The sequence below is a fragment of the Trachemys scripta genome, chromosome 1, assembly GCF_013100865.1.
Source record: "Trachemys scripta elegans isolate TJP31775 chromosome 1, CAS_Tse_1.0, whole genome shotgun sequence".
NCBI classification, from domain to species: domain Eukaryota; kingdom Metazoa; phylum Chordata; order Testudines; family Emydidae; genus Trachemys; species Trachemys scripta.
In genome coordinates, this window is record NC_048298.1 from 136,415,088 (window position 1) to 136,439,622 (window position 24,535).

A 24,535-nucleotide genomic window follows, 5' to 3' on the forward strand; every position below is an offset into this window, starting at 1 on the left:
CTTGGGAGCCAAAGGGCCATTTTGAAACATATCTCAGGCACTTATGAGGCTAAGTTTCAATGAGGATCAGGCTCTTAAGTACTTAAGTTGCTTTTGAAAATGGGACTTTGACTTCCAAATCACATAGGTGCTTTTGAAAATTTTACCTCAAAGTATTACTTTTGTCACTAAGATAAGCAGCTCTGACTCTGACTGCATACACAAGGAGCTAATCTGTGAAATAATACATTGCCATTTTTATGAAGTCATTTGGAGAGTAGATCTGCACTTGTAAGTTTTCAGATCAGTAACAAAATATAATTGTAGCCATTAGCAAATCTTTTTGTCAACAGTCACCATACATTGTTTTCTTTATTTTCAGCAGGAAAAAACTGTAGTAACAATGTGGTAATTTTGTATTAATGGATGACAATGTTTATTTTTTTAATGGTTATCATTCCATATGAAAATTATATAATTTTAAAATGAAATAGTGAATATCCTCTCTTCCTTCCCTTATTTCCCAAGGCCTAAGTTCATGGTGTTGTAGTTGTCCTGAGTCTCAATCATGTTTTCACCATTATTAATTACTATCAATTAGGGCTGTCAAATGATTAAAAACATTAATTGCAATTAATCATGTGATTAAAAAATAAATTGTGATTAATTGCACAATTAATTGCGCTGCTAAACAATAATAGAATACCGTTTATTTAAATATTTTTGGATGTTTTCTACATTTTCAAATATATTGATTTCAGGTACCACACAGAATACAAAGTGTACAATGCTCACTTAATATTTATTTTTAATTACAAGTATTTGCACTGTAAATAAACAAAAGAAATAGTATTTTTCAGTTCACCTCATATAAGTGCTGTAGTGCGATCTTTTTATCATGAAAGTGCAACTTACAAATGTAGAATTATGTACAAAAAACTGCATTCAAAAATAAAACAATGTAAAACTTTAGAGCCTACAAATCCACTAAGTCCTACTTCTTGTTCAGCCAATTGCTCAGACAAACAAATTTGTTTACATTTTCAGGGGATAATGCTGCCTGCTTCTTGTTTACAATGTCACCTGAAAGTGAGAACAGGCATTCGCATGGCACTTTTGTAGGCGACGTTGCAAGATATTTATATGCCAGATGTGCTAAAAATTCATATGTCCCTTCATGCTTCAACCACCATTCCAGAGGACATGCATCCATGCTGATGATGGGTTCTACTCAATAACAATCCAAAGCAGTCCATCATTTTTACAGTGAAAATATTTGTAATAAAAAGAATATAAAATGAGCACTGTACACTTTGTATTCTGTGTTGTAATTAAAATCAAGATATTTGAAAATGTAGAAGAACAGCCAAAAATATTTAATACATTTTAAATTGGTATTCTACTGTTTAACAATGTGATTAAAACTGTGATTAATTGTGATTAATTTTTTTAATTGCGATTAATTGTTTTGAGTTAATGGCGTGAGTTAACTGTGATTAATCGGCAGCCAGGGCCGGCTCCAGTCACCAGCATTCCAAGCAGGAGCTTGGGGCGGCAATCTGCAAGGGGCGGTAGTCCGTGTGTTTTTGCCGCTCCAAGCAGCACGCCGAATTGCCGCCGTGGACGGCGGGGGCAGTCCGTGTGCCATGAGGGCGGCACGCACGTTTCTGTGGTGGTGGCAATTCGGTGGCAACTTCTATGTTCAGCTGCCTGCTGGGGCAATTCGGCGGCTTCTATCTTCCGGCTGAAGACAGAAGCTGCCGCCAAATTGCCGCCGCCGCGGAAACGCGCGTGCCGCCCTAACGGCACTTCAGCGCGCTGCTTGGGGCGGCAAAAACAGTAGAGCCGGCCCTGTTGGCAGCCCTACTAACAATTATTTTTATTACTCCCAAAGATGTGCTAAGCAGAGAGCCAGCACGCAGCCTTAATGCTTTTAAGTTCCACATAAGCCTTCACAGTAAGTCTTAAGTGGTACTCAGGTGGTGCATAGAACATGTCAATTTGACCTTACAGGACCCTAGTGTTCTGTAACAGTGCTGAAAATAGTCCTGTCCCATCTATCCTAGCAGTTACTTGTTTTTTAATACCAGTTGAAGGGAAACCAGTGGGGTTATTGTCAGTATTGGGCCAATGAAGCAAGCACTACCAGTACTATAGCCTGTTAGGAAGATAATTAAACAATGAAAAGCATTTCTAATAAATACTGCAGTTACACTGTGTTCTAAATAACGAATAGCTGCAGCTTTCCTTTAACCATATAACAGTGGATTTTGTATAGTTTATTCTGCTCTAGGCCATTTAGACATTTTTTATCTTGTTGAATTATGTTTGCCAGTATTAAAAAAGAAAGAAATATTTACCAGTTCTTCTTTGCTGTCTATCTGAAGCAGCTTGGAAGCTAGTGAAGAGCAATAATCTTTACTCTTTTGCCAAATTTTAAATTCATTAGAAAAGTGGAAGCAATCCTCTCCGTGCTGTAACCATTTATCTGGACAAAGGCGGCATTTGGAGCCTTCAAAACAAAACCAAGTTGATGATTACACCATATTTATCAGTCATTTGAGGGTGATGCAGTTTAATTTCAGAGTAATTTACCTAGCAAAATATCATTCTATGGCTGGAAAATTTGCATTTTAACACTCTCCAGTACCACTCACCCATCATTATTTCTTCGGTCTATTTGTAATGGGACTTATTGCCAAAAATGGCATTAGCTGTTGCGTGATTAAGGGCCTTACCCTACTCCCATTGAAGTGTCAATGGCAAAATTATAATTGATTTCACCGTGAGCAGAAGCAGGCTCCAAGTGTATTCAAACATAGTTTTGCTTACAATTATGAAACTGCCTTGGGGTGACAACAGACTTCCCAATATGGTTTAGTACCTCGGTAGCTTGCCAGCTGCTGGACAGCCTCTGAAAGGTTTAAGTTCTGTGCTTGGAGATGCTCCAGCTGCTGGGTGAGGTTCTTCAGGTTTTCCCTCTGCTGGGTGAGGTTGTCATACTCTCTGGCTTCCAGGCAGGACAGCTGAGAGGCTTCAGATCAGAATAAGGGAACAAAACATTGTTTTTACTGGGCCATGGAGGAAATGAAATAATCGACAGAACAATGATCACTGTAACAGCTGTAATGTTTTAAATTATACATCATTGTCCTCCCTTCAGCCACTGCAGGCTGCTGCAATGTTTTTGGTCTAATTTTGCATCATAGTTATCTTGAGGCAGAGACAATGGGCCATATTCTGATCTCACTTAGACTAGTGGGTGATGGGGTGTGTACCCCACGCTGGCACTGAAAGGGTTAAGGGTAGCTGGAGAGCTCAATTATGGCACCTTGTGGCAACTACAGTGTGTGTCAAGCCTAGTTAAGGATGAGTCCCAGCTCGGGAGGAGCTAAGTGGAAATATAAAGGAAGGGCTTCAGGATAGTAGGGAGGCAGGAAGCCCAGGGAGACCAGGCCTTGGGATTCTCTTCTAGGAAGGGAACTCTGGTAAAAGGTCAGGAGAGACACAGGGAAGCCATGGTGGTAGAGTGAAGTCCTGTAGTGATCTATGATAAAAGGGCAAGAACCAACCTCCAAGAGAAAGCTCTGGGAGACATTGCTCCTTACAGGAGCTGGAAAGAACTCGTTGAGCTTGGAAAGGGGCTGTGGAAAAGGACCTAGAGACAGGCCAAGGTAAGAAGCAGTCCTGGGAGGCAGTAAACCCTGATATATGGGGTAAGGACTATTGAAAGCCTGGAGACAAGGGGTGTAAGGAACACTGGGCCCAGAATCGGGGGCCAAAGAGCTGGCATAGCATCTTTGGACTATTAATTGTGGGACTTTCTTACCCTGGAAGGGATGGGATTGAATGCAGCCTGGCTGGAAAGCCAAGTCATAAGAAGAATCAGACCATTGCAGGGTTGGAGTGGTTGTTGGCAAGGGGCACTAGACAGGGGAGTTGGAAGAATTTGTAGAGTGGGGTTGCTGAGAGCCATTGAACCAAACTGTAAATCCTTGCCAGGGGATGCAGCAGAACCAGAGGTGAAAGTAAGCCGGTCCAGTACAGCGTACCTGCAAGAGCCGGTACACAGCTGACCATACTGGCAGGGGGCAGCTTCCCCAGGCTGGCAATTTAAAAGGGTCCTGGCTGCAGGCAGAGGCCAGAGCCCCTGGCCCTTTAAATCACTGCCAGAGCTCTGCTGCTGGAGCCCGGGGTAGTGGTGGCGGCCGGGAGCCCCAGAGCTCTGGCGGTGATTTAAAGGGCCCAGGGCTCCCAGCCACTGCTACCACAGCTTGATCCCCGGGGTCTTTAAATCACCGCCACAGCCCCACTGCCAGAGCCTCGGGGTAGTGGCCAGGAGCCCCGGGGCTCCGGCGGTGGTTTAAAGGGCCCGGGGCTCCTGGCTGCCGCCACACCTACCACTACCATGGGGCTCCGGCGATGACTTAAAGGGCCCAGGGCTCCCAGCCACCCCTACTGCAGCCAGCGGCCCAGGCCCTTTAAATCGCGATTTAAAGGGTCCAGGGATTTAAATGCCCCACCTCTTCTGGTTGAGGCCCTGCCCCTTCCGGTTGAGGCCCTGCTCCGGTCAGGACCCCTGGCCCTGCGTACTGGTAAGTCCCTTAAGTTACTTTCACCCCTGAGCAGAACCCCCAGCATCCCTAGTTCCAGCATCTATGGCACTAGAAATGGAGAGCCTGATACACTCAGCCATGAGCAGGGATGCTGATTGGTGAAATCAGGAGAAACTGCACTGAGGTAAAACCATTGTAGATCAGATCAGAATCAGGCCTCACCTATTTACATTTGCTGGAAAGGAGCCATGTACACCTACAGTGCTGTGGTATTGTAAAAGAAAGTTTTATAATGAACATTACTCCAATGTGAGAGTCAACCACTTATGATAAGAAAATACTCCATTTCAAGATGTCCATCTCCTGCCTGGAGAACATCTTAGGACAAATTATATGAGAAGAAAGGGGAACTGAAATTACCTGAGACTTGCTGACAACATTCACCACTTTGCTGCGACCCACTGAAGGTTTATGACTCAGCATAATCAGTTAGCAATGAATTAGGGTGAATAGGCTGAAGAATAACATTGTGTTTAATGCAGCAAAGAGTCCTGTGGCACCTTTAAGACTAACAGATGTATTGGAGCATAAGCTTTTGTGGGTGAATACCCACTTCGTCAGACACAAGGGCAATGTGTTTAATGTATATCTGGAAAGAGAAGATATCCACCTGGCTTTGGTAAAGAATCAGACATCATGAAGGAATGTTTCTGCCTGAGTCAATCATTCCCTGATGTTCCGCATCAGCAGATAGAGATGAAGAGAAGAATCAAGCCTACAGAAAGCAAGTGAAAAACTGGAAGTGCCCTGAAGAACCAGTTTCCTGGCTGTGCCAAATAAAGCAGAAACCTGCATAGCTTGCCAAGATAATGAAGCAGAAGTTAATGGCTGGACAGTGTGTCACTGGGAAGCTAGTCTGGGTATTGTGTAAACAGGTGAGCTAGCAAATGTGCAAAGGAGCAAACAGATTTCAAAGAGTGATAAGCAGATAGCAGTCAAAAGAGCTGACTGTTAAAATGAGAGTAAAATGAAAGTACCATTAAATAGAAAAAGAGATTGATAAATGGCACTAGCCAAGGGCTGGTTAGATGAAACCCTTAACTTGTGACATAATCATGTTTTCATGCATATTTAACCATATTTCATGCATCTTTAACCATATTTTCATAGAGGATAGGTCTATCAACAGCTATTAGACAAGGTGATCAGAGACACAACCCTATGCTCTGGGCGTCCCTAAACCTCTGACTGCCAGAATCATTGACTGAACGACAGGGGATGGATCACTTGATAATTGCCCTGTTCTGTTCATTTTCTCTGAGGCTGCTGGCATTGGCCATTGTCAGAAGACACGATACTGGGCTAGATGCACCATTGGTCTGACCTTGTATAGGTGTTCTTATGCTCACATGTGAATATCAATAAAGGGGAAAGATACTGGTGCAAAAGGGAAGAACGAGGAACCAATTCTGATGAGTTTAACGAAAGGCCAAGGCAACAAAGACCTGTCAAGGATTAGAGTCCTAAGAGCAGATAAGCGAGGAGAAGTAGGATTTTAGGGTCAAGATCAGAGCTGACGGAAGAGAGGATAAACTGATAGCAAAGAAAGTCAGCAAAATCCTGGAATTCCCTCCAGAAGTACTCAGCTGAGCAGAGCAGATGTAATGGTGGGGAGGAAGAAGCCAAGGCTGGGGCCTGTGTTGCTGACAGGAATGGTTTAGGGGACCAGCATGGTCAAGGCGAAAATGGCAGGGACAGTAATAACCATGCAGCCGTCAGAGCTGGAGGCTGAAAGGGAAGGAATGAATTGGAGGAGCTGAGCAGCTGCTACATTAAAAGTTGTGGAATGCAGGAAGGGTGAGTGAGAAGGGAGAAAGAGTTTCTTTGCCTCTGCCTATTGCTCTACCTGTTGCTTATCTCTTCTGTTTTCTTAAGTAGTCCTTCTATTCACAATCCATTGGTACCTTTGTCAACAATTTACAATAATTATAAGAATTCAGGAGAGGTAAGAATCAGAGATCTGGAGTAACCGAGGGACAATGGAAGAGGAGGGAATGGAAGGGGAACAAGGATGCAGATAGAACAAAAGGGGGAGAAAGAGAAGGCAGTGGGGGAAGTGACAGAAGGGGAAGGGGACAGGGCAGAAGGAAGAATGGAATAGTCCAGAGTGGGGTATAAAAGGGGACAAAGAAGCAGAATGGAGAGGGACGGGAATAGAGAGAATCATCAGTCTTCCCCTATGTTGAGCCAGCAGGGCCCAGGCCCAGGCTGTGGGTGACAGATAAGCACAGGAGACTAATGCCCTGATATGTATAGGGGTGGGGATAACCTACTTTGGATTTAGGGTTTTGTACCTCATTAATACTTGCATTTGGCATGGTTTATAGGCCAAATTCTCTGCTGGTATAACTCCACTGGAGACAATGGGAAGAATTTGGCCCTATATGTCTAAATGCACATACATTAGGAAATATGTGAGTTGGTTTCCCATGCCCTTAGTATCTACCTGCTGATACTTACAGTTGGCATCAAAGACCCTCGCAGTTATTAGCAAAACCAAACAGAGGATCTCAAGAATCACTGCAATGAGCCACCACTGTGGAGATGGTGATGGACACTCTAAGAGGGAGAAAAATAACAGAAAGACAGGTGGAAGAACACAGGGGCAGGCTGAAAAGTAATTGCACTGTTTGAGTCCAGGTAGGCAGCCCATGGCTGGAAATTGGAAAGGCCAAGCTAACCAACATACCCCTATGCCATTAGAACGTGTTGTGCAATGCACTCTTAACCCAGCTGGGGAGCACTGGCCAATGGGCCCCTTCAGTACTGGCCAACATGCCTCTCTTCTCTCCCATAAAAGAATAATTTGCTGATGTGTGATTGTGATACTCTATACCTTGGGGGAACACCCAGCACCCCCATGTTCATCCTTGTAAAATGATTGTGTGGTATCCAGTGCAAAGTTTGTCATGTCAGGTGTCTTTGCAAGGCTCATGATGCACTGAGCATTGTTGTTACAGTAATGTTATAGGTTATAATTTCATGTATGTAGTTATGAGGCTGAAAATGTACCCTCATGGCTTAAAATAACCCCAGGCAAAAACTCTCCAAGAACAGAAAGACATTCACACCTCATCAGGGCACGTATGGAACAGACCCAGCTCAGCCTCACAGGAACAAAGGACACTGGCCTAGGCAGCAACAAAAGGATCTGTTGGACTCTTGAGTGAGTCACCACCCCTTCCTTTGGCCAGTTTGGGACTGCAATGAAGTAATGCTCACCTGAATCTGAAGCGGAGTCGGCAAAGCCAAGAGGGAAGAAAGAACATTATAAAAGGGAGAGACATTTACCATGTTCTTTCTCTCTCTTCCACCTACACCTGCAGACATCAACACCAAGCAGCTGAAGCCCTGATCAAAGGGGAGAGGCCTGGCTGAAGAGCAACCAGCCAGCCTGTGGTGAGAAGCATCTACGTTTGTAAGGGCATTGAAAGTGTTAAGATCAGCTTAGAATGCATTTTGCTTTTATTTCATTTAACCAAATCTAACTTGTTGTGCTTTGACTTATAATCACTTAAAATTTATCTTTGCAGTTAATAAATCATAGAATCATAGAATATCAGGGTTGGAAGGGACCTCAGGAGGTCATCTAGTCCAACCCCCTGCTCAAAGCAGGACCAATTCCCAACTAAATCATCCCAGCCAGGGCTTTGTCAAGCCAGGCCTTAAAAACCTCCAAGGAAGGAGACTCCACCACCTCCCTAGGTAACGCATTCCAGTGCTTCACCACCCTCCTAGTGAAATAGTGTTTCCTAATATCCAACCTAGACCTCCCCCACTGCAACTTGAGACCATTGCTCCTTGTTCTGTCATCTGCCACCACTGAGGACAGCCAAGCTCCATCCTCTTTGGAACTCCCCTTCAGGTAGTTGAAGGCTGCTATCAAATCCCCCCTCATTCTTCTCTTCTGGAGACTAAACAATCCTAGTTCCCTCAGCCTCTCCTCATAAGTCATGTGCTCCAGCCCCCTAATAATTTTTGTTGCCCTCCGCTGGACTCTTTCCAATTTTTCCACATCCTTCTTGTAGTGTGGGGCCCAAAACTGGACACAGTACTCTAGATGAGGTCTCACCAATGTTGAATAAAGGGGAATGATCACATTCCTCGATCTGCTGGCAATGCCCCTACTTATACAGCCCAAAATGCCGTTAGCCTTCTTGGCAACAAGAGCACACTGTTGACTCCTATCCAGCTTCTCGTCCACTGTGACCCCTAGGTCCTTTTCTGCAGAACTGCTACCTAGCCATTCGGTCCCTAGTCTGTAGCAGTGCATAGGATTCTTCTGTCCTAAGTGCAGGACTCTGCACTTGTCCTTGTTGAACCTCACCAGGTTTTTTTTGGCCCAATCCTCTAATTTGTCTAGGTCCCTCTGTATCCGATCCCTACCTTCTAGTGTATCTACCATGCCTCCTAGTTTAGTGTCATCTGCAAACTTGCTGAGAGTACAGTCCACACCATCCTCCAGATCATTAATAAAGATATTAAACAAAACCGCCCCAGGACCGACCCTTGGAGCACTCCGCTTGAAACCGGCTGCCAACTAGACATGGAGCCATTGATCACTACCCGTTGAGCCCGACGATCTAGCCAGCTTTCTATCCATCTTACAGTCCATTCATCCAGCCCATACTTCTTTAACTTGGCGGCAAGAATACTGTGGGAGACCGTATCAAAAGCTTTGCTAAAGTCAAGAAATAACACATCCACTGCTTTCCCCTCATCCACAGAGTTGGTTATCTCATCATAGAAGGCAATTAGGTTAGTCAGGCACGACTTCCCCTTGGTGAATCCATGCTGACTGTTCCTGATCACTTTCCTCTCCTCTAAGTGTTTCAGAATTGATTCCTTGAGGACCCACTCCATGATTTTCCAGGGACTGAGGTGAGGCTGACTGGCCTGTAGTTCCCCGGATCCTCCTTCTTCCCTTTTTTAAAGATGGGCACTACATTAACCTTTTTCCAGTCATCCGGGACCTCCCCTGATTGCCATGAGTTTTCAAAAATAATGGCTAATGGCTCTGCAATCTCATCCGCCAACTCCTTTAGCACCTTTGGATGCAGCGCATCCGGCCCCATGGACTTTTCCACGTCCAGTTTTTCTAAATAGTCCCGAACCACTTCTTTCTCCACAGAGGGCTGGTCACCTTCTCCCCATATTGTGCTGCCCAGTGCAGCAGTCTGGGAGCTGACCTTGTTCGTGAAGACAGAGGCAAAAAAATCATTGAGTACATTAGCTTTTTCCACATCCTCGGTCACTAGGTTGCCTCCCTCATTCAGTAAGGGACCCACACTTTCCTTGACTTTCTTCTTGTTGCTAACATACCTGAAGAAACCCTTCTTGTTACTCTTAACATCTCTTGCTAGCTGCAACTCCAAGTGTGATTTGGCCTTCCTGATTTCACTCCTGCATGCCTGAGCAATATTTTTATACTCCTCCCTGGTCATTTGTCCAATCTTCCACTTCTTGTAAGCTTCTTTTTTGCGTTTAAGATCAGCAAGGATTTCACTGTTTAGCCAAGCTGGTCGCCTGCCATATTTACTATTCTTTCTACACATCGGGATGGTTTGTTCCTGCAACCGCAATAAGGATTCTTTAAAATACAGCCAGCTCTCCTGGACCCCTTTGCCCTTCATGTTATTCTCCCAGGGGATCCTGCCCATCTGTTCCCTGAGGGAGTCAAAGTCTGCTTTTCTGAAGTCCAGGGTCCATATTCTATTGCTCTCCTTTCTTCCTTGTGTCAGGATCCTGAACTCGACCATCTCATGGTCACTGCCTCCCAGGTTCCCATCCACTTTTGCTTCCCTTACTAATTCTTCCCTGTTTGTGATCAGCAGGTCAAGAAAAGCTCTGCCCCTAGTTGATTCCTCCAGCACTTGCACCAGGAAATTGTCCCCTACACTTTCCAAAAACTTCCTGGATTTTCTGTGCACCGCTGTCTTGCTCTCCCAGCAGATATCGGGGTGATTAAAGTCTCCCATGAGAACCAGGGCCTGCGATCTAGCAACTTCTGCTAGGTACCAGAAGAAAGCCTCGTCCACCTCATCCCCCTGGTCTGGTGGTCTATAGCAGACTCCGACCACGACATCCCCCTTGTTGCTCACACTTCTCAACTTTATCCAGAGACTCTCAGGTTTTTCTGCAGTTTCATACCGGAGCTCTGAGCAGTCATACTCCTCTCTTACATACAATGCAACTCCCCCACCTTTTCTGTCCTGCCTGTCCTTCCTGAACAGTTTATATCCATCCATGATAGTACTCCAGTCATGTGAGCCATACATTTGGTTGTTTATTCTACCTGAAGCAATGTGTTTGGTTTGAAGTGTGTCAGAGATTCCCCTTGGGATAACAAGCCTGGCACATATTAATTTCTTTGTTAAATTGATGAACTAATATAAGCTTGCAGCGTCCAGTGGGCAGAACTGGACACTGCAAAATGGCGGTTTCTAGGGTTGAGTCTGGGACTGGAGATATTGGCTAGTTTCATTGGGTTGCACAATCCAAGGAGAAGCTTACATCCCAGAGGCTGTGCGTGAACAGCCCAGGAGTGGGGGTTCTCACAGTAGAGCAGGGTAAGCCTGGCTCCCAGAGTCAAGGATTGGAGTGATCTAGCAGATACCCGTCCGGATAACATGAGGGGAACATGACAGGGATATATTGCAGTGATTTCCTAAGTAGTTCAGTGGAAACACCAGACTACCTGACTTTTTTTTATAATTTGTGACAGTGAAATTTTGCAACTGCATAGAGAGAGACCTGAATTACACATTAGTGCGGACAGAAAAAAGGTTTCAACCTGTTTATCCTCATTTTACTAAAATTCCTATTGAAAGGGGTAGAATACCCCATCACTTCCATTCTGTGACATACCAGAAGGAAAAACAGCAGGGAGATTAAGTGTAAATGTTGAAACTTATTTCCTGAAACAGAGAGGCAAGTGAGTGATGTTGGTTATCTGTTTTAAAAATGAATGGAGCATTTAACAACACTACAGTGATAAGCACATTTTAAATGCTTAGATGATAGAAAAGATTCATAGTCCAAGGCCACTGTGTTAATCTAGTCTGACCTCCTGTACAACATAGGCCATAGAACTTCCCCCAAAATAATTTCTAGAGCAGATCTTTTACTAAAACTTCCAATCTTTCCAAAATTGCCCATGGTGGAGACCCCACCACGACCCTTGGTAAATTCCAATGGTTAATTATTCTCATTGTTAAAAATGTACTCCTTATAGTAATCAAGTCACCCCTTAACTTTCTCTTTGTAAAATTAAATAGATTGAGCTCCTTGAGTCTATCACTAGAAGGCATGCTTTCTAATCCTTTAATCATTCTCCTAGTTCTTTTCTGAACCCTCTTCAATTTTTCAACATCCTTCTTGAACTGGACACAGTATTCCAGCAGCGATCTCACCAGTGACAAATGCAGAGTTGAAATAACTTTTCTACTCCTACTCGAGTTTCCCCTGTTTATGCATTCAAGGATTGAATTAGCCCTTTTGGCCACAGTATCACAGTGATATTCAGCTGATTAACCACCACAACCCCCAAATATTTTTCAGAGCCACTGCTTCCCAAATAGATGGATAGACTTCTAATAAGCTGATAATTAGATAGGTAAGTGGTACCTGGAGATCTGAAGGCAGAAGCTGGAGTTTGTGAATAGAATTTTATAGTGGTGCATCCATCCTCATTCTCCATAGCTAACCCGCTGCTGCTCCTTCCTGGCAGGTAGATACCCTTGACAGATAGGCACATTGGCTGTTCAGTTATAAGAGAGAAGAAGTAACTTATAGAAGAAATATTAATGACCTTTGAAGGTTCTGGCTGAAACCACACAGGAAGTCGTAGACATATGATGCTAACTTAATGTACTGGCGCTACCCAAAATGTTCAGAGCAAGGGGTTTTCATATCTTTAAGAAGTAGAGTGATTCTGACAGTATTAAGGGATCTAAGATTTGACTTGTTTTTTCTCAATTCTGTTTCTAAAGTGCATTTAATTTATTTATAAGCACAAATTAGATTAGTAATAATCCCAATTCTGGTGACAGTAGGTGGGATGATGGAAAGCTGTCAGGGCAAGATATATTTAGGTCATTCTGTGAAGAATCTAAGAATCCTCTGTCATGAAGAACTTTCATAACTTAATGGAGGCTCTGAACTGATTTGTCCAGCCTTGAAGAAAACTAGTAGCAGCTGAAAAACAGCTTCTTTCTCTCCCTTTCACACCGACCCACCCTTGAGCACTGGGGCACCTTGGTGCTTCCTATTTGCTGCCTGTGCCACACAATAGCATGGTATCCAGAAGGTTATAATACTTGGTCTGATTTTGGTTGCTGGCTTTAGTATGCAGGTGGTGGTGGTGGAGGTTTGGAGATGCAGGTGGAAACTATGGTTGAGTTTTAAAGGGAATTCGAGCAAATGATGGAGAGAAGGTGAGTGGAAGCTGAAGGGAAAACTCAAGATTTGCTGATGCAAATATACATCTCTTCCTCCTCTTTGTGTAGTCCATCTGCAGTCAGAGGACCTGATTTTCCTCTCACACTGTTGTAAATCAGTTAGAACCACCAGGCCCACAATACTTTCCATGACAACAAAGTGATGTGACAGACACAGGACGGTATCATCCACATAGGCAGTCAGCAGTAATGTTGAGTAGGGCTGTGGGAAGAGATATCTTACTGAACATATAAACAGTGGCAATAATAACAAAAGTCACAGAGGAAATTACCCAGGGCCCTCTCCCGCAAACCCTTGGTAATTTGATCAATACTTAGTCATGTGAGTAAGTCAATGGGCCTATTGTTGTGAGGAAGGATTTTTCATGTGACTAAAGTTCTGCAAGTGCAGGCTTTTTGCTTTTACTTTTTGCATAATAATGTTTTGCATTTACGTAGTGACTTTCATCTGATAGAGATTGCCAAAGGTGGGTAATAATTTGGCAGAGTTCAGCTTCCTCCATAATTATGAATGGAAATCACAATGACTGGGCTGGAGGTTGTACTCTGACTGGCTGGTGATTGTTCTGAAATATTGTGATTGGTTGAGTACCATCCATGTCCTTTTGCACAGACTCATTGACACTTTGTGTGATTGCAGCAGAGAAATTCAAAATACCCACACATTTATCTTCTTTATATACAGGATGACCTGGAATGAAAATGTCATGATTTCTACATGCACCAGGTTTTGGCAAAAGAGTGTTCTTTTCACACCTCCAGCAGTTTGGGTCACCACAATTGTAGGTGAGAGTTTTTCCAAATCTCAGCATTGCACAGCCCTGACTGAAGCAAACTCTATCTACTGTCACTCTGGGATGGAAAGATGCACATTCAAGCCAGTCACATGGCAAAATCAGTGTTGTTAATACTAGGATCATTGCAGTGGAGCAAATAAAAGTTATTTTAAAAACTGAAAAAATCACTTGTCCATGTAAGTGAGGGAAAAATTGTGCTGATGATAATGAGTTAGTTACCAAAATAAAATAAAATATAAGCATATATATATCATCATATAAGCATGCAGTCTAAACTCTCAACCCTATTAGACTGGGTAACATCTATATTAAGCAGTTTTTCTCACGCCAGTGGATATTGCAGTTCGTAGTACACAGGTTTCACCCTTGAAACCTTGGCCAGTCCACTCTGTTGGGGTCTTCAGTCTTCTGAGTGTCCTTATTGATTGCAGCATGGGGGGGAGGGGAGGAGAAAAGGCCAAGCATGTGGTCGTTGTGTTCTGTTTTATATCCTTAGTCCATGTGCTTGGAGAACACAAGTCCAGGCATGTCTGGTGGGCGTTGCTGAGTCACAAGGTGAAGCAATACCTCAGTGTGTCTCCTGTGAGTGAGTCAATGAATTGCAACTCCTCTGCTGGACAATGGCTGGTGATGTCTGTCCAGCACCCACCCAGGCATTGCTTACCTCCCTTGTCATTGTCTCTGGAGAGCTAGTATCTGGGCGCTTCCCAAACCCACAGCATATTTTAGTGAAAACCATACAACACAATTCTCATAACTTCATATGCATTAATGATACACATATTTAGATGAACAGTGGGTTTCAGCATATCATAACCTTTCCCCTGATACCTTACATGGAATGCTTTATATGCAACATCACAATTATATACAAACGATGAGTATGGGGGTTACAGGGTGCTCCCCTGGGGTGCAGAGTGTCACATCTTGAAGCTCCCCTCATCACACACACATGTACACAGCTGTGTCAGTGCACTTTGTCATACCAGCATGGTCTTAGGAGTAAGCATGCTATTCTTTGGGGGAGTTCCTGGGTATGTTGCTGTGGATTTCCAGTGCTGGAGGATGATTCCATCAGGTCTTAGGGCTTGGCTACACTTGCAGATGTAGAGCACTGGGAGTTAAACTAGCCTTCAGAGACCGCAGCAGGGAAAACGCTGCCGTGTGTTTACACTGTCAACTGCCAGCGCACTGGCATGGTCATATTAGCAGCTCTTGCAATGCCACAAAGAGCAGTGCATTGTGGTAGCTATCCTAGTATGCAAGTGGCTGCAACGTGCTTTTCAAATGGGTGGTGGTGGAGTGTGACAGTGTTGTGTGTATGTGGGGGGAGAGACAGTGTATTTTGGGGGGCTGAGAGTGTGTAAGCATGCTGTCTTGTAAGTTCAGACAGCAGCAGGCCCTCCCCCCCCCTGCAGCCCTCTCTCACACACACTCACAACAGCAGCATTCCACACTAATGGTTTGTTTTGTCCCGGAGCAGCTAAGCATGCCATCTGTCAGAAACAGAGCTTTGAAAGGGGATATCCACATGCCTGCAGCCAATTTCAAAACAATGAGAAGACTGCCCACTTGACTTCAGGGAATTATGGGATATTTTCAGAGGCCAGTCACAGAGCAGTAATGCAACACCTCATCCACACTGATGCCGGTGCAGCAAGCTTTATGGAGGTGGATTTCCAGGAGGCGTTCCAGCTGCAGAGCCCAGGCGCTCTACATGCCTTGCCAGTGTGGACACCTCAGGAGTTAGGGCGCCCTGGGCTGCTTTAATGCACTCTAACTTGCAAGTGTAGCCAAGCCCTTAGTTACACATTTAGGTCCGGAAACATCCTTCTAGAAGTTTAAACCTCATTTTGTCACCTTCAAGATCTTTCACAATCTCACTCCAGCCTACTTCCTTCATTTCATCTCTTACTACATCACTTTCCCACCCCATGTAGCCACCAATTCCAATCTCAATGCCATGTTCATTTCATTCTCCCACTTCTGTTTCTGTGACTTTTTTCCCCATGCTGTGTTGTATGAAAGGAACACCTCCATCCTGGTCCAACAAGCTACCATCCTTCTTGCATTTAAGCGCCTCCTCTGACTTCTGTGACAGCTCCAAAAGTGAACCAAACTAAACTTTAAAAAATATTTTAAATTCTTCCTTCTTTGGGGCTTCTGAGTGAATGCCTACTTCTCTGCTTCTGTTTATTAAATTGTGTACTGTTTGGTGCATGGACTATCTTCATTTTCTGTCTTGTACATCCCTTGGCAGAAGGCTGCTGCACCCAACTGCTCTCCTGCTTGGCCAGCCCTGACTGAACTCAGCCTTTTGAATGCTCCCATCACTGGGAGCAGAAGCAAATGGGGCGTGGCTTCCTGCATCCCCAGCAGCTACTTAACCGTCGCCTCACCAGTGTGGGGTTGGCACATCCCATCACTCTCCCTCCCGCTCAGGCTCTGATCTGGTAGTGGTCCATCCTCTAGACTCCCCCTAATGCTTGTGAGAAGAAATTAGCATTGATATGTGCCTACCCTGGCCGGTGAAGTACCTGAAAGTCATACGGTTGCAGGGAGAGGTACCATCACATGATCCGGGCATTGGTGTTTTTTATTGAATTGAACCAGAGAAGGGTGTGTGTGTGGTCCATGATAAGCTGAAAGAGGTTTCAGATAGTAATGCAAGGCCTCGACTGCCCACTTCACAGCCAATGCGTCATTCTCAATGGTAGAGTATTCGTTTTCCTGGCAGAACAGCTTCCTGCTCAAGTACAGCACTGGATGTTCCTTGCCATCCACAGCCTGGGACACTACAGCCCCAAGGCCCACCTTTGGAGCTATCCATCAGGAGGATGAACTGCCTTGCAAAATTGGGATTGTAGCCAATGATTTTAGTTTAGTATCCACTTTCATGTGATGTTATGATTAATCTACATGTTATATTACATATATTCACTGTATATTAATCAGACTTGATTTGTAGGATTATCAAAGTATAAGGTTGATCAGCATTTAGAGGAACTATGTAGTAGACATAAGTAAGACAAGCTGAAATGCAAGAACCTGTGGGCTGAGGCCTGCAAGACTTTAGCTTAGCTATTTTAGGCCTTGGAGACAAGAAATAATGGTGCAAGTCAATGACTGAGAAATAACCTGAAAGATTATGGGAAAGAGGTACTAATCGGTAATATTGCAAAAGTATAGTTGGGAAGATTAAATTTAAATTATAAAATGCTGTAACCAGAAATATTTTCTCTAACACGTGCCTTAACTGCAAGATAAAGGTAGTATGTCAATATTAACAAGAATCTACCCAACCTATAGAATTCGGGGCCCCTTGTGTTTCCAGGGGACACAGAACAACAAGAAAGGGAGGGTTGACACTTTCATGTACATGTGCAGAATGTAGGTATAGACAAACTCACGGTATAAGAAAGGGTGCCCAGAGCAGGAAAACTGAGCTTCCTATGGGAAACTCCAGCAGGAACCACTCCCATATTGATGATCAATCCATAAGAGGGCCAACAGACTCTAACACCATCTAGGAGGATATGAGAATGTCTCTAGGTATAACTGGTACATTATACTTATCTTTAGGAATTGTATATGCTGTGACATTTATAGCTTTGTAGGTAATTTTAATAAAACTACTAAAAGATAGATGCTCTTGTAATTGTATGTGTTATTTGCCTATGGTTTCATGTGTTCCTATGAACTCCAGATGGAGAACGAACAGAGATAACTCTGTTGAACTTGAGACTGTAGCCGCCAGAGCCGAACCTACTGAAGTATGATTAACATTAAATAGAATAAAAGCTACAGGATGGAAGAGAATAGGCCCCCGATTTAGTCAGTCCTTCAAGGCCTGGAAAGCTCTTTCACAGTCCTCCGACCATTGCATTTTCCTCAGCCTGGTACTTTTTTACAAGGTCTGAGAGGGGGGCAGTTATTGTGGCAAAAAATGGCACAAAAAGCCTAAAATAGACCACCAGCCTGGGAAACTGCTGTACTTGTTTCTTGTTGGGGGGACTGGGCAGTTGCTTAAGGCTTGAACCTTGTTAACAAGGGAACGTAACTGTCCCTACTCCACAGTGTACCCAAGGTACATTACCTCTCTTTATCTCAGGTGACGTTTGGCAGGATTTGTGGTCACTCTTGCCTTCCTGCATCCAGAGCAGCTCCTTAACACTCACCTCACCAGTGTGGGGTTGATACACCACATCAGGAGTGGCATACTATGGATTTACATAGTGGCATTATGATAGGTTCTTTTTATTATCTATTCCTTTCACAATGTCCTGTTAGCTTTTTTTGACTGCTGTTGAACACTGGGCAGACTTTTTTCAGAGAACTAGCCATGGTGACTCTAAGATCTTTTTTTGGAGCGGTAACAGCTAATTTATACCCCATCATTTTGCATGGATAGTTGGGATTATGCTTTCCAATGTGCATTACTTTGCATTTATCAACCTTCAATTTCTTCTGCCATTTTGTTGCCCAGTGACCCAGTATTATGCAATCCCCTTGTGACTCTTTACAGTCAGCTGGACTTAACTATCTTGAGTAATTTTGTATCATCTGCAAACTTTGCCACCTCACTGTTTACCCCCTTTACCAGATCATTTATGAATATGGTGAACAGCACTGGTCACAGTACAAATCCTGCTGTTCATCTCTCTCCACTGTGAAAACTGACCATTTATCCCTACCCTTTGTTTCCTATCTTTTAACCAGTTACTGATCTATGAAAGGACCTTCCCTCTTAGCCCATGACTCCTTACTTTGCTTAAGAGCCTTTGGTGAAAGGCTTTCTGAAAGTCCAAGTACACTGTGTTCACTGGATCACCCTTGTCCACATGTTTGGTGACCCCCTCAAAGAATTCTAATAGATGGGTGAGGCATGATTTCCCCTTACTACAAAGGTCGTGTTGACTCTTCCCCAACAAATCTTGTTCATCTATGTGTCTGATAATTCTGTTCTTTACTATAGTTTGAATCAATTTGCCTGGTACTGAAATTAGGCTTCTAGTTTAGTATTCTTTTTTGGCCTGCCTAATTATACATTTATACTTGGCTTGCCAGAGTTTATGTTCCTTTCAATTTTCCTCAGTAAGATTTGATTTCTAGTTTTTAAAGAATGTCTTTTTGTCTCCAACAGCTTCTTTTACTCTATTTAGCCATGGTGACATGTTTTGGGTCTTCTGTTTTTTTTTTCCTTAAAAACAAATATTGGGGATATGCATTTAGTTTATGTCTCTATTCTAACAGAATATGGTTTTGTGAAAGTTTCTCCAACCAGCTCTGAGTAAAATGTATCTGCTTATTACCAGCTTGGGAGAGAACTGAATCCATTACAATATATATAGATTATTTTGGCTGATGTTTATGTTACTGCTTATAGTTAGTGATATATGAGAAAAGGATTGAAGGCTTAGTTTGGATAAGCAGGAAAAAGTTGAACTTTTCATGTCTGCAAATCTTGTGAGAAAGCGGGCTTTCAACATTAGTTTTCCAGTGCTTTCTGCTTCTGGTTGGGCTGGAAACACTCCAGGAACTATCTGTCTCTTGTATTATTTTGGCATTTCAGGCTAGGATGAAAAAACACAGAGACTGCTGGTGCAAATGATAAATACACTTAATTCAAATGCTGTTTTGCTCTTAGAAATGATAGCACCAATGTCATTGTGGAGTCTCATATTTATTGTGTTTGTGTGATTTCCGAGCAAATTTGCTCTATCTACAAGTACAAATTTGCCTTTTTTTTAACTACCAGTCCTGGAATTTCCCCTTGGGATCTGACAGCCAAGCTACATTAATGGACTGAAGTAAATGACAAAATTAAGTTAGACGTAATTATAACATAGGTCAACATTTTCACAAAAAAAATATCCAAATTTTTAATTAAAATATGAATTTTTTACAAAAACATCAACATTTTCAATTTCAAAATGTTTCAATCAGCTATAGAGCTGGTTGAAAAAATAGGATAAATTTTTCTTGAGAATGTCAAAAAATCTAACTTGTTTTTTCATTGACATTTGCAAGGACAAGGGGAAAAAAAGAAAGTTGTGAATCTTTAAAAATTTCATCCACCTCTATTTTTAATGATTGTGCTGTTTGAGGGTCTGATCCATGACTCCCATTGACTTCAATGGGGTTTGGATCAGGCTCTGAAAGAGTCATTGCAGAAGATGGAACATATCAGGACCTTCCAATTAAGAGTTTTATGTGATAGTAGTAATTTGTTATAGGCAAAAAACTGCACCTTAGTCTAGGAAAATAAGAATGTTTCTGTGGGTAGATAAGGATTCAGCAGACATTTTCAAATGCATCTTTGAATGCAAAGTGTGAGAGAGATAACAATATCCTGGACAAACCTTATTGAACTAAGTTTGCCATTGTGGATGAGGGATTGTATGTAATTCCATGGAGGAGTGGGACCACAGCTTCCGGGAACTAAGAACAGTGGGAGATAATTAAACAGATTTACCGAGGTTGTAGCACCTCCAGAGAGATACCACCACCTGGATAGTCTAGCAAATACTGATTCAAACTATTTCCGGGGACCAATCGACAAAGAAAGGACTTTTAAATAAATAGTCTCACTTTAAACTGACTTAAAGTTTTCTTTCACTCTAGGAAGCAGACAGGGAATTCAGTTCAAGGGATGCCCCAATCCTTAGGTAAAGGCTGGAAGGACTTTGGCCTACTGAGGCCCCATAAGACTGGGTGGGCTAGTTCTGAGCAAAAATTGTGATGACCTTGTGACCACAGGAGAAACCTCTGTGTAGTGTTTAAAGAACTGTTCACTGGCCAGAGCCCTTGTTGGAGTTGGGGGTAATAGCTGGTAAGCTTATTAGCAAGCATATAGGTTCTTTTATTGTTTTTAATGTTTTCTCTGAAATGCTTTCACCTTAAGAATGTGTTTGCTTAGAAAGAGCTGTGTGGTAACTTAACTGTGGGCAATTAGACTGTTTACTGTCTCTGAGGATAAAAGTAAAGCAGGCTGGCTTAGGCAGTCTGACTTTGCTGGGGAGGTCGCAGTATATGCACAGAACTGTGCAATCCAGAAATATTCCAGTCAGGAGGGAGAAAGATGCACATCTCCATCCAAGAGAGGTGATGGCTGAGGAGCCAGGAGCTTAGAGTGGGTGCCCTTGCTGAACCATAGAGGAGGTATACAGGTCCAGTTGCTCTGAACAGTGACACAAAGATCTTGAAGAAATTGCTATGTATTTCTGTACATCGTGACCCTTTACTGTAGATTCTGCTATGTATATTTATTAACTTACAAAGCTCAATTTTGTAGTAAATTTTAGACTCTTTTTGCACTTCTCTAGCACAGAAGAGATTATGTGGCCCTAAGTTGTTATAACCAATCACTGAAGTTTTTCCTTAAATATAAAAATAAAAAGTAGTTCAAAGTTCATATCAAGCTTATCTCTGCTTATCTCCAGAGGAAGTTATGGAATCTTGCAACTAGTTGGATTTAGTTTGCTGGAGGAAGATAACTAATTTCATCCTCTTTTTTTTCCCCCCTCAGACTGTCTTATATATGCTCCTCCCCACGCCGTGTCCCACTTTATGACAGCATTATAATAGAAAACTAGGACACTTTTTTAAACAACAAAAATATGATCAGTTTAATCAGGACTAGTAAGACCGGCCCACAAAATGGTGACTTCTATGCACATCTCTAGGTAACAAGAACCATATATATACAATTACTAATTTTCAGCTGGGAATTTTCAGCTGGGAAGAAAATCTGTTAGAAAATGGAGATGATTTATTATGGACAATATTTTTTATCAGTTTCTGCATGAGCATGAAGGCAGGGAAGGGTGCATGCAAGGAATGGCCATTGTAGTTCTTGCTCTTCCTTGCAAGCAGCTAGCTGCACTAATCACCTCAAAAGGGGTGGGGAGGAAACAGGTCCATGGTCAGCCAAGGAGGGGAGCACATGCCACACCTTGTTAAAGGGCAGCATAAAAGCTCCAGTTACCAGGAGCTCCATGAATTTTTGTGCCTCAGTGAGGCACTGAAGGCCACTGAAGAAGCCTCAGTGTCTTTCTCCAGTCTTTCTTATGCTGCTATAACAGGCTTCATCTAAGCAGCCCTCTGCTCACAGATATAGGGTTTTGATTGTTCACAGCCATAGGAGTGGGCTTCTCCAATTCTGAAAGCAGCACAGTCACCGCTATTAAAATCTGGATGTTCTGCAAACCTGAAAATGAAACATACATGTACTGTTGACTATGTAAGTCACATGGCAAAGTCAGAAGTTGTTATTAATGCCCCTAACTGTGCATGCCAGTGACTTACAGGTTAAGGGTTAGAGATGTGCCATCCTTCCAAACCCAGGATTCGTTGATCCCATTACGGAATAATCCGATCCAGTGATAAGAAAATGCTAGAGGCTTTATGAAATCCTGTATGGGTACAATCAAAAATTGTCTTAGTCTCATATCAGTATTTGGACCTTTTACTCTATCATTTTATCGTCTGCTCTTTCTGAGTAAGTGGGCCTCTCGGGGGGGGGGGGGGAAGAGGGGGAGGGTGCAAACAGTGCCTCTTTATACTTGATGACAGTCATTGCAGACAGAAATATGTGAGGACCTGCTTTTCTAAGCATCAGCTGAACTGTAATTGCAGTGTTCCCAGACCCGCGCAACCTGGAAATTGAGATGTTAGAATGGAGTCAAACCAGGTTCTTCCATGCAACACTACAGACATGAAATCAAATATTGTTCTCCTGGTCTCTGACTAATCTGCTGTTTGTAGTCTGAAAAGTCCCCACAATTGAATTCTACCTGTTTTTTCTTGCTGTGTATCTTCAAAAGTCTGGAGCCCTGAGAAGAGCAATAATCTTTACTCTCTTGCCAAGTTCTCCATTCAGTAGAAAAATGGTAACAGTCCTCCTCATGCTGTATCCAGTTTTCTGGGCAAAGGCTGCAGTTGTCTCCTTCAACAGGAAATACATTTTATAGATTGATTTTATTAATGTATTGCTCATGATCATGCCATTTGATAGTGGCTTTAGACCACATCCAAGCCACCCTGAAACCTGCAAGATATTTGCCTGGGGAAGACTTTCATAAAAGTGGTATTGGTAGAAAAAGAAATTGAGCTGATCGGAGATCACTCAAGTCACCTGAAATTTGTCAGTAACACTGACCTCTTTGCTGAAATTACTGAGACTCTGGAATCTTTTCTTTGCCTTTCCTGAAAATACTTACGTTTGACACTCTGGAACCCCACAGCTCCCAACAATACTACACAGAGGATCCCCAGAATCACTGCAACATATCGCCATGGGGAAGATGGAGAAGGAAAATCTAACAGAAAGGAAAGGCAGGCAATAAACAAAAAAGACATTCAAGGAATCCAGTGTCACAGTGGAATTCACTGTATCTAGGCTCCATCAGGCTTAACTAACAGCCCCAAAATAACAGGCATTGACAGTATGCAATTATTTTTCTTTCACTGGAGATATTGAGTTGATCCTTTTTACCTTCTCCTTTCACTACACCTCATTTGGGTGAATGAATTGTCAGTTATTCCCAGAGCTATGAGAGCCATAACATTCCCCCCTCAATTCTACAGCAGGAGTGAGTTTGCTGACATTTTAATGATCATCTGATAAGGTCAAACAGATATTTTACACCAATATTTCTGGGGAGGGTGGTTATTCAGAAAGGACAGTTCAAGTTTCACAGCTGTTTGGAATACACAACTGGAATTTAGATGTGTCTTCAGACAAGGTCTGAAATTCTTCCATTATTTTTTGTTCTTTTGGTAAAATAGAAATCCCATTGAAATTACTCGAATATGCAGTAACCATGCAATTTCTCCTGTTATGCTGAGATTGTAGTGAAATGAATCAAAGGTGAACAAAAAAAATCCAGAGCAAGAGAGGCCCCAGCTGCTACAGTACCATGAGAGATTTCTGCACGGTTAAGAAGATAGAAATATGCATAATTTTATTTAATAAAGAACAGGAAAAGCACATTTATTCCTCTATTACAGCCTTCCTATATATTTCAATTATACCTGCTTATATTAAATTTGCTTGGGAAAAATAAAAGCTTTTATGAAATGCAAAGGCTTATATTAATTTAATGTTAATGGTTAAAGTTAGAAATTTAAATACCTTGGAGCTATTACATTTTACACCACCTGAAGATCTGCCCCTCAAAATTTTGGAAACAAGGAAGTTAAGATTCACCTACTTCTGCTGATTCACTGACGTTGCAACTACTTTTTAATAAGATAAAAATCTATCTGCATGACTCGTAATCCAAATATTCAATGACCAAATTCCTGAACTGTACCTGAAGACCTCTCAGCACAGATTCTGTAAAGATGGTTTAAAAACTTTTTTTACTTCTCTGGTCATGGGGCTGTCAGGGCACAGGGCTGGTCCCCAACATAAATAAGAGCAGGCTGCCTCTAATTTTTGCCATCTGCCATTGGGTTATAGAGATGTCCCAGCTATGCCCACACTACTGGAGCCAGGATGTGAATGGAATAGGAGCCACTAGAATTTCTACACCACCACCTGGGAATCCAATTATGCAAGGGAATCTGCCAGGATCTGTATCTATTGGGTTTGGGGTTGATTTGCACTTGTTTGATGCAAAGTAACCCAAACTCACCATAGTGTTGTGCCCTATACAGTATGTGCAATGAGTGAACTTTT

General features: G+C 42.7%; 1 protein-coding gene and 1 long non-coding RNA gene across 2 annotated transcripts; both read right to left on the reverse strand.

Moving 5' to 3' along the window:
* Positions 1 to 2,288: 2,288 nt before the first annotated feature.
* On the reverse strand, positions 2,289 to 12,350 carry LOC117874251 (C-type lectin domain family 1 member A-like). The gene is made up of 4 exons (XM_034764218.1): positions 12,222 to 12,350; positions 7,056 to 7,154; positions 2,864 to 3,013; positions 2,289 to 2,491 (listed from the first exon to the last, which is right to left on the reverse strand). The coding sequence occupies exons 1-4, from the start codon at positions 12,292 to 12,294 to the stop codon at positions 2,289 to 2,291; spliced, it is 525 nt and encodes a 174-aa protein (XP_034620109.1). The 5' UTR covers positions 12,295 to 12,350.
* A 9,395-nt stretch (positions 12,351 to 21,745) lies between these two features.
* LOC117870941 lies at positions 21,746 to 23,172 on the reverse strand. The gene is made up of 4 exons (XR_004644075.1): positions 23,073 to 23,172; positions 22,647 to 22,798; positions 22,159 to 22,265; positions 21,746 to 22,060 (listed from the first exon to the last, which is right to left on the reverse strand). It is a non-coding gene; the product is annotated as an uncharacterized LOC117870941 (long non-coding RNA).
* Between the last annotated feature and the right edge of the window lie 1,363 nt (positions 23,173 to 24,535).

Excerpts from the sequence above, each read along its gene's own strand:
- LOC117874251 (XM_034764218.1), bottom strand. The coding sequence starts at position 12,294 with ATGGAGAATGAGGATGGATGCACCACTATAAAATTCTATTCACAAACT. Across the intron at positions 3,014-7,055 it reads GAGGGTCTTTGATGCCAACT|CCTCTCAGCTGTCCTGCCTG; the intron begins GTAAGTATCAGC and ends TCTGATCTGAAG. Across the intron at positions 2,492-2,863 it reads GCAGCTGGCAAGCTACCGAG|GCTCCAAATGCCGCCTTTGT; the intron begins GTACTAAACCAT and ends TTTGTTTTGAAG.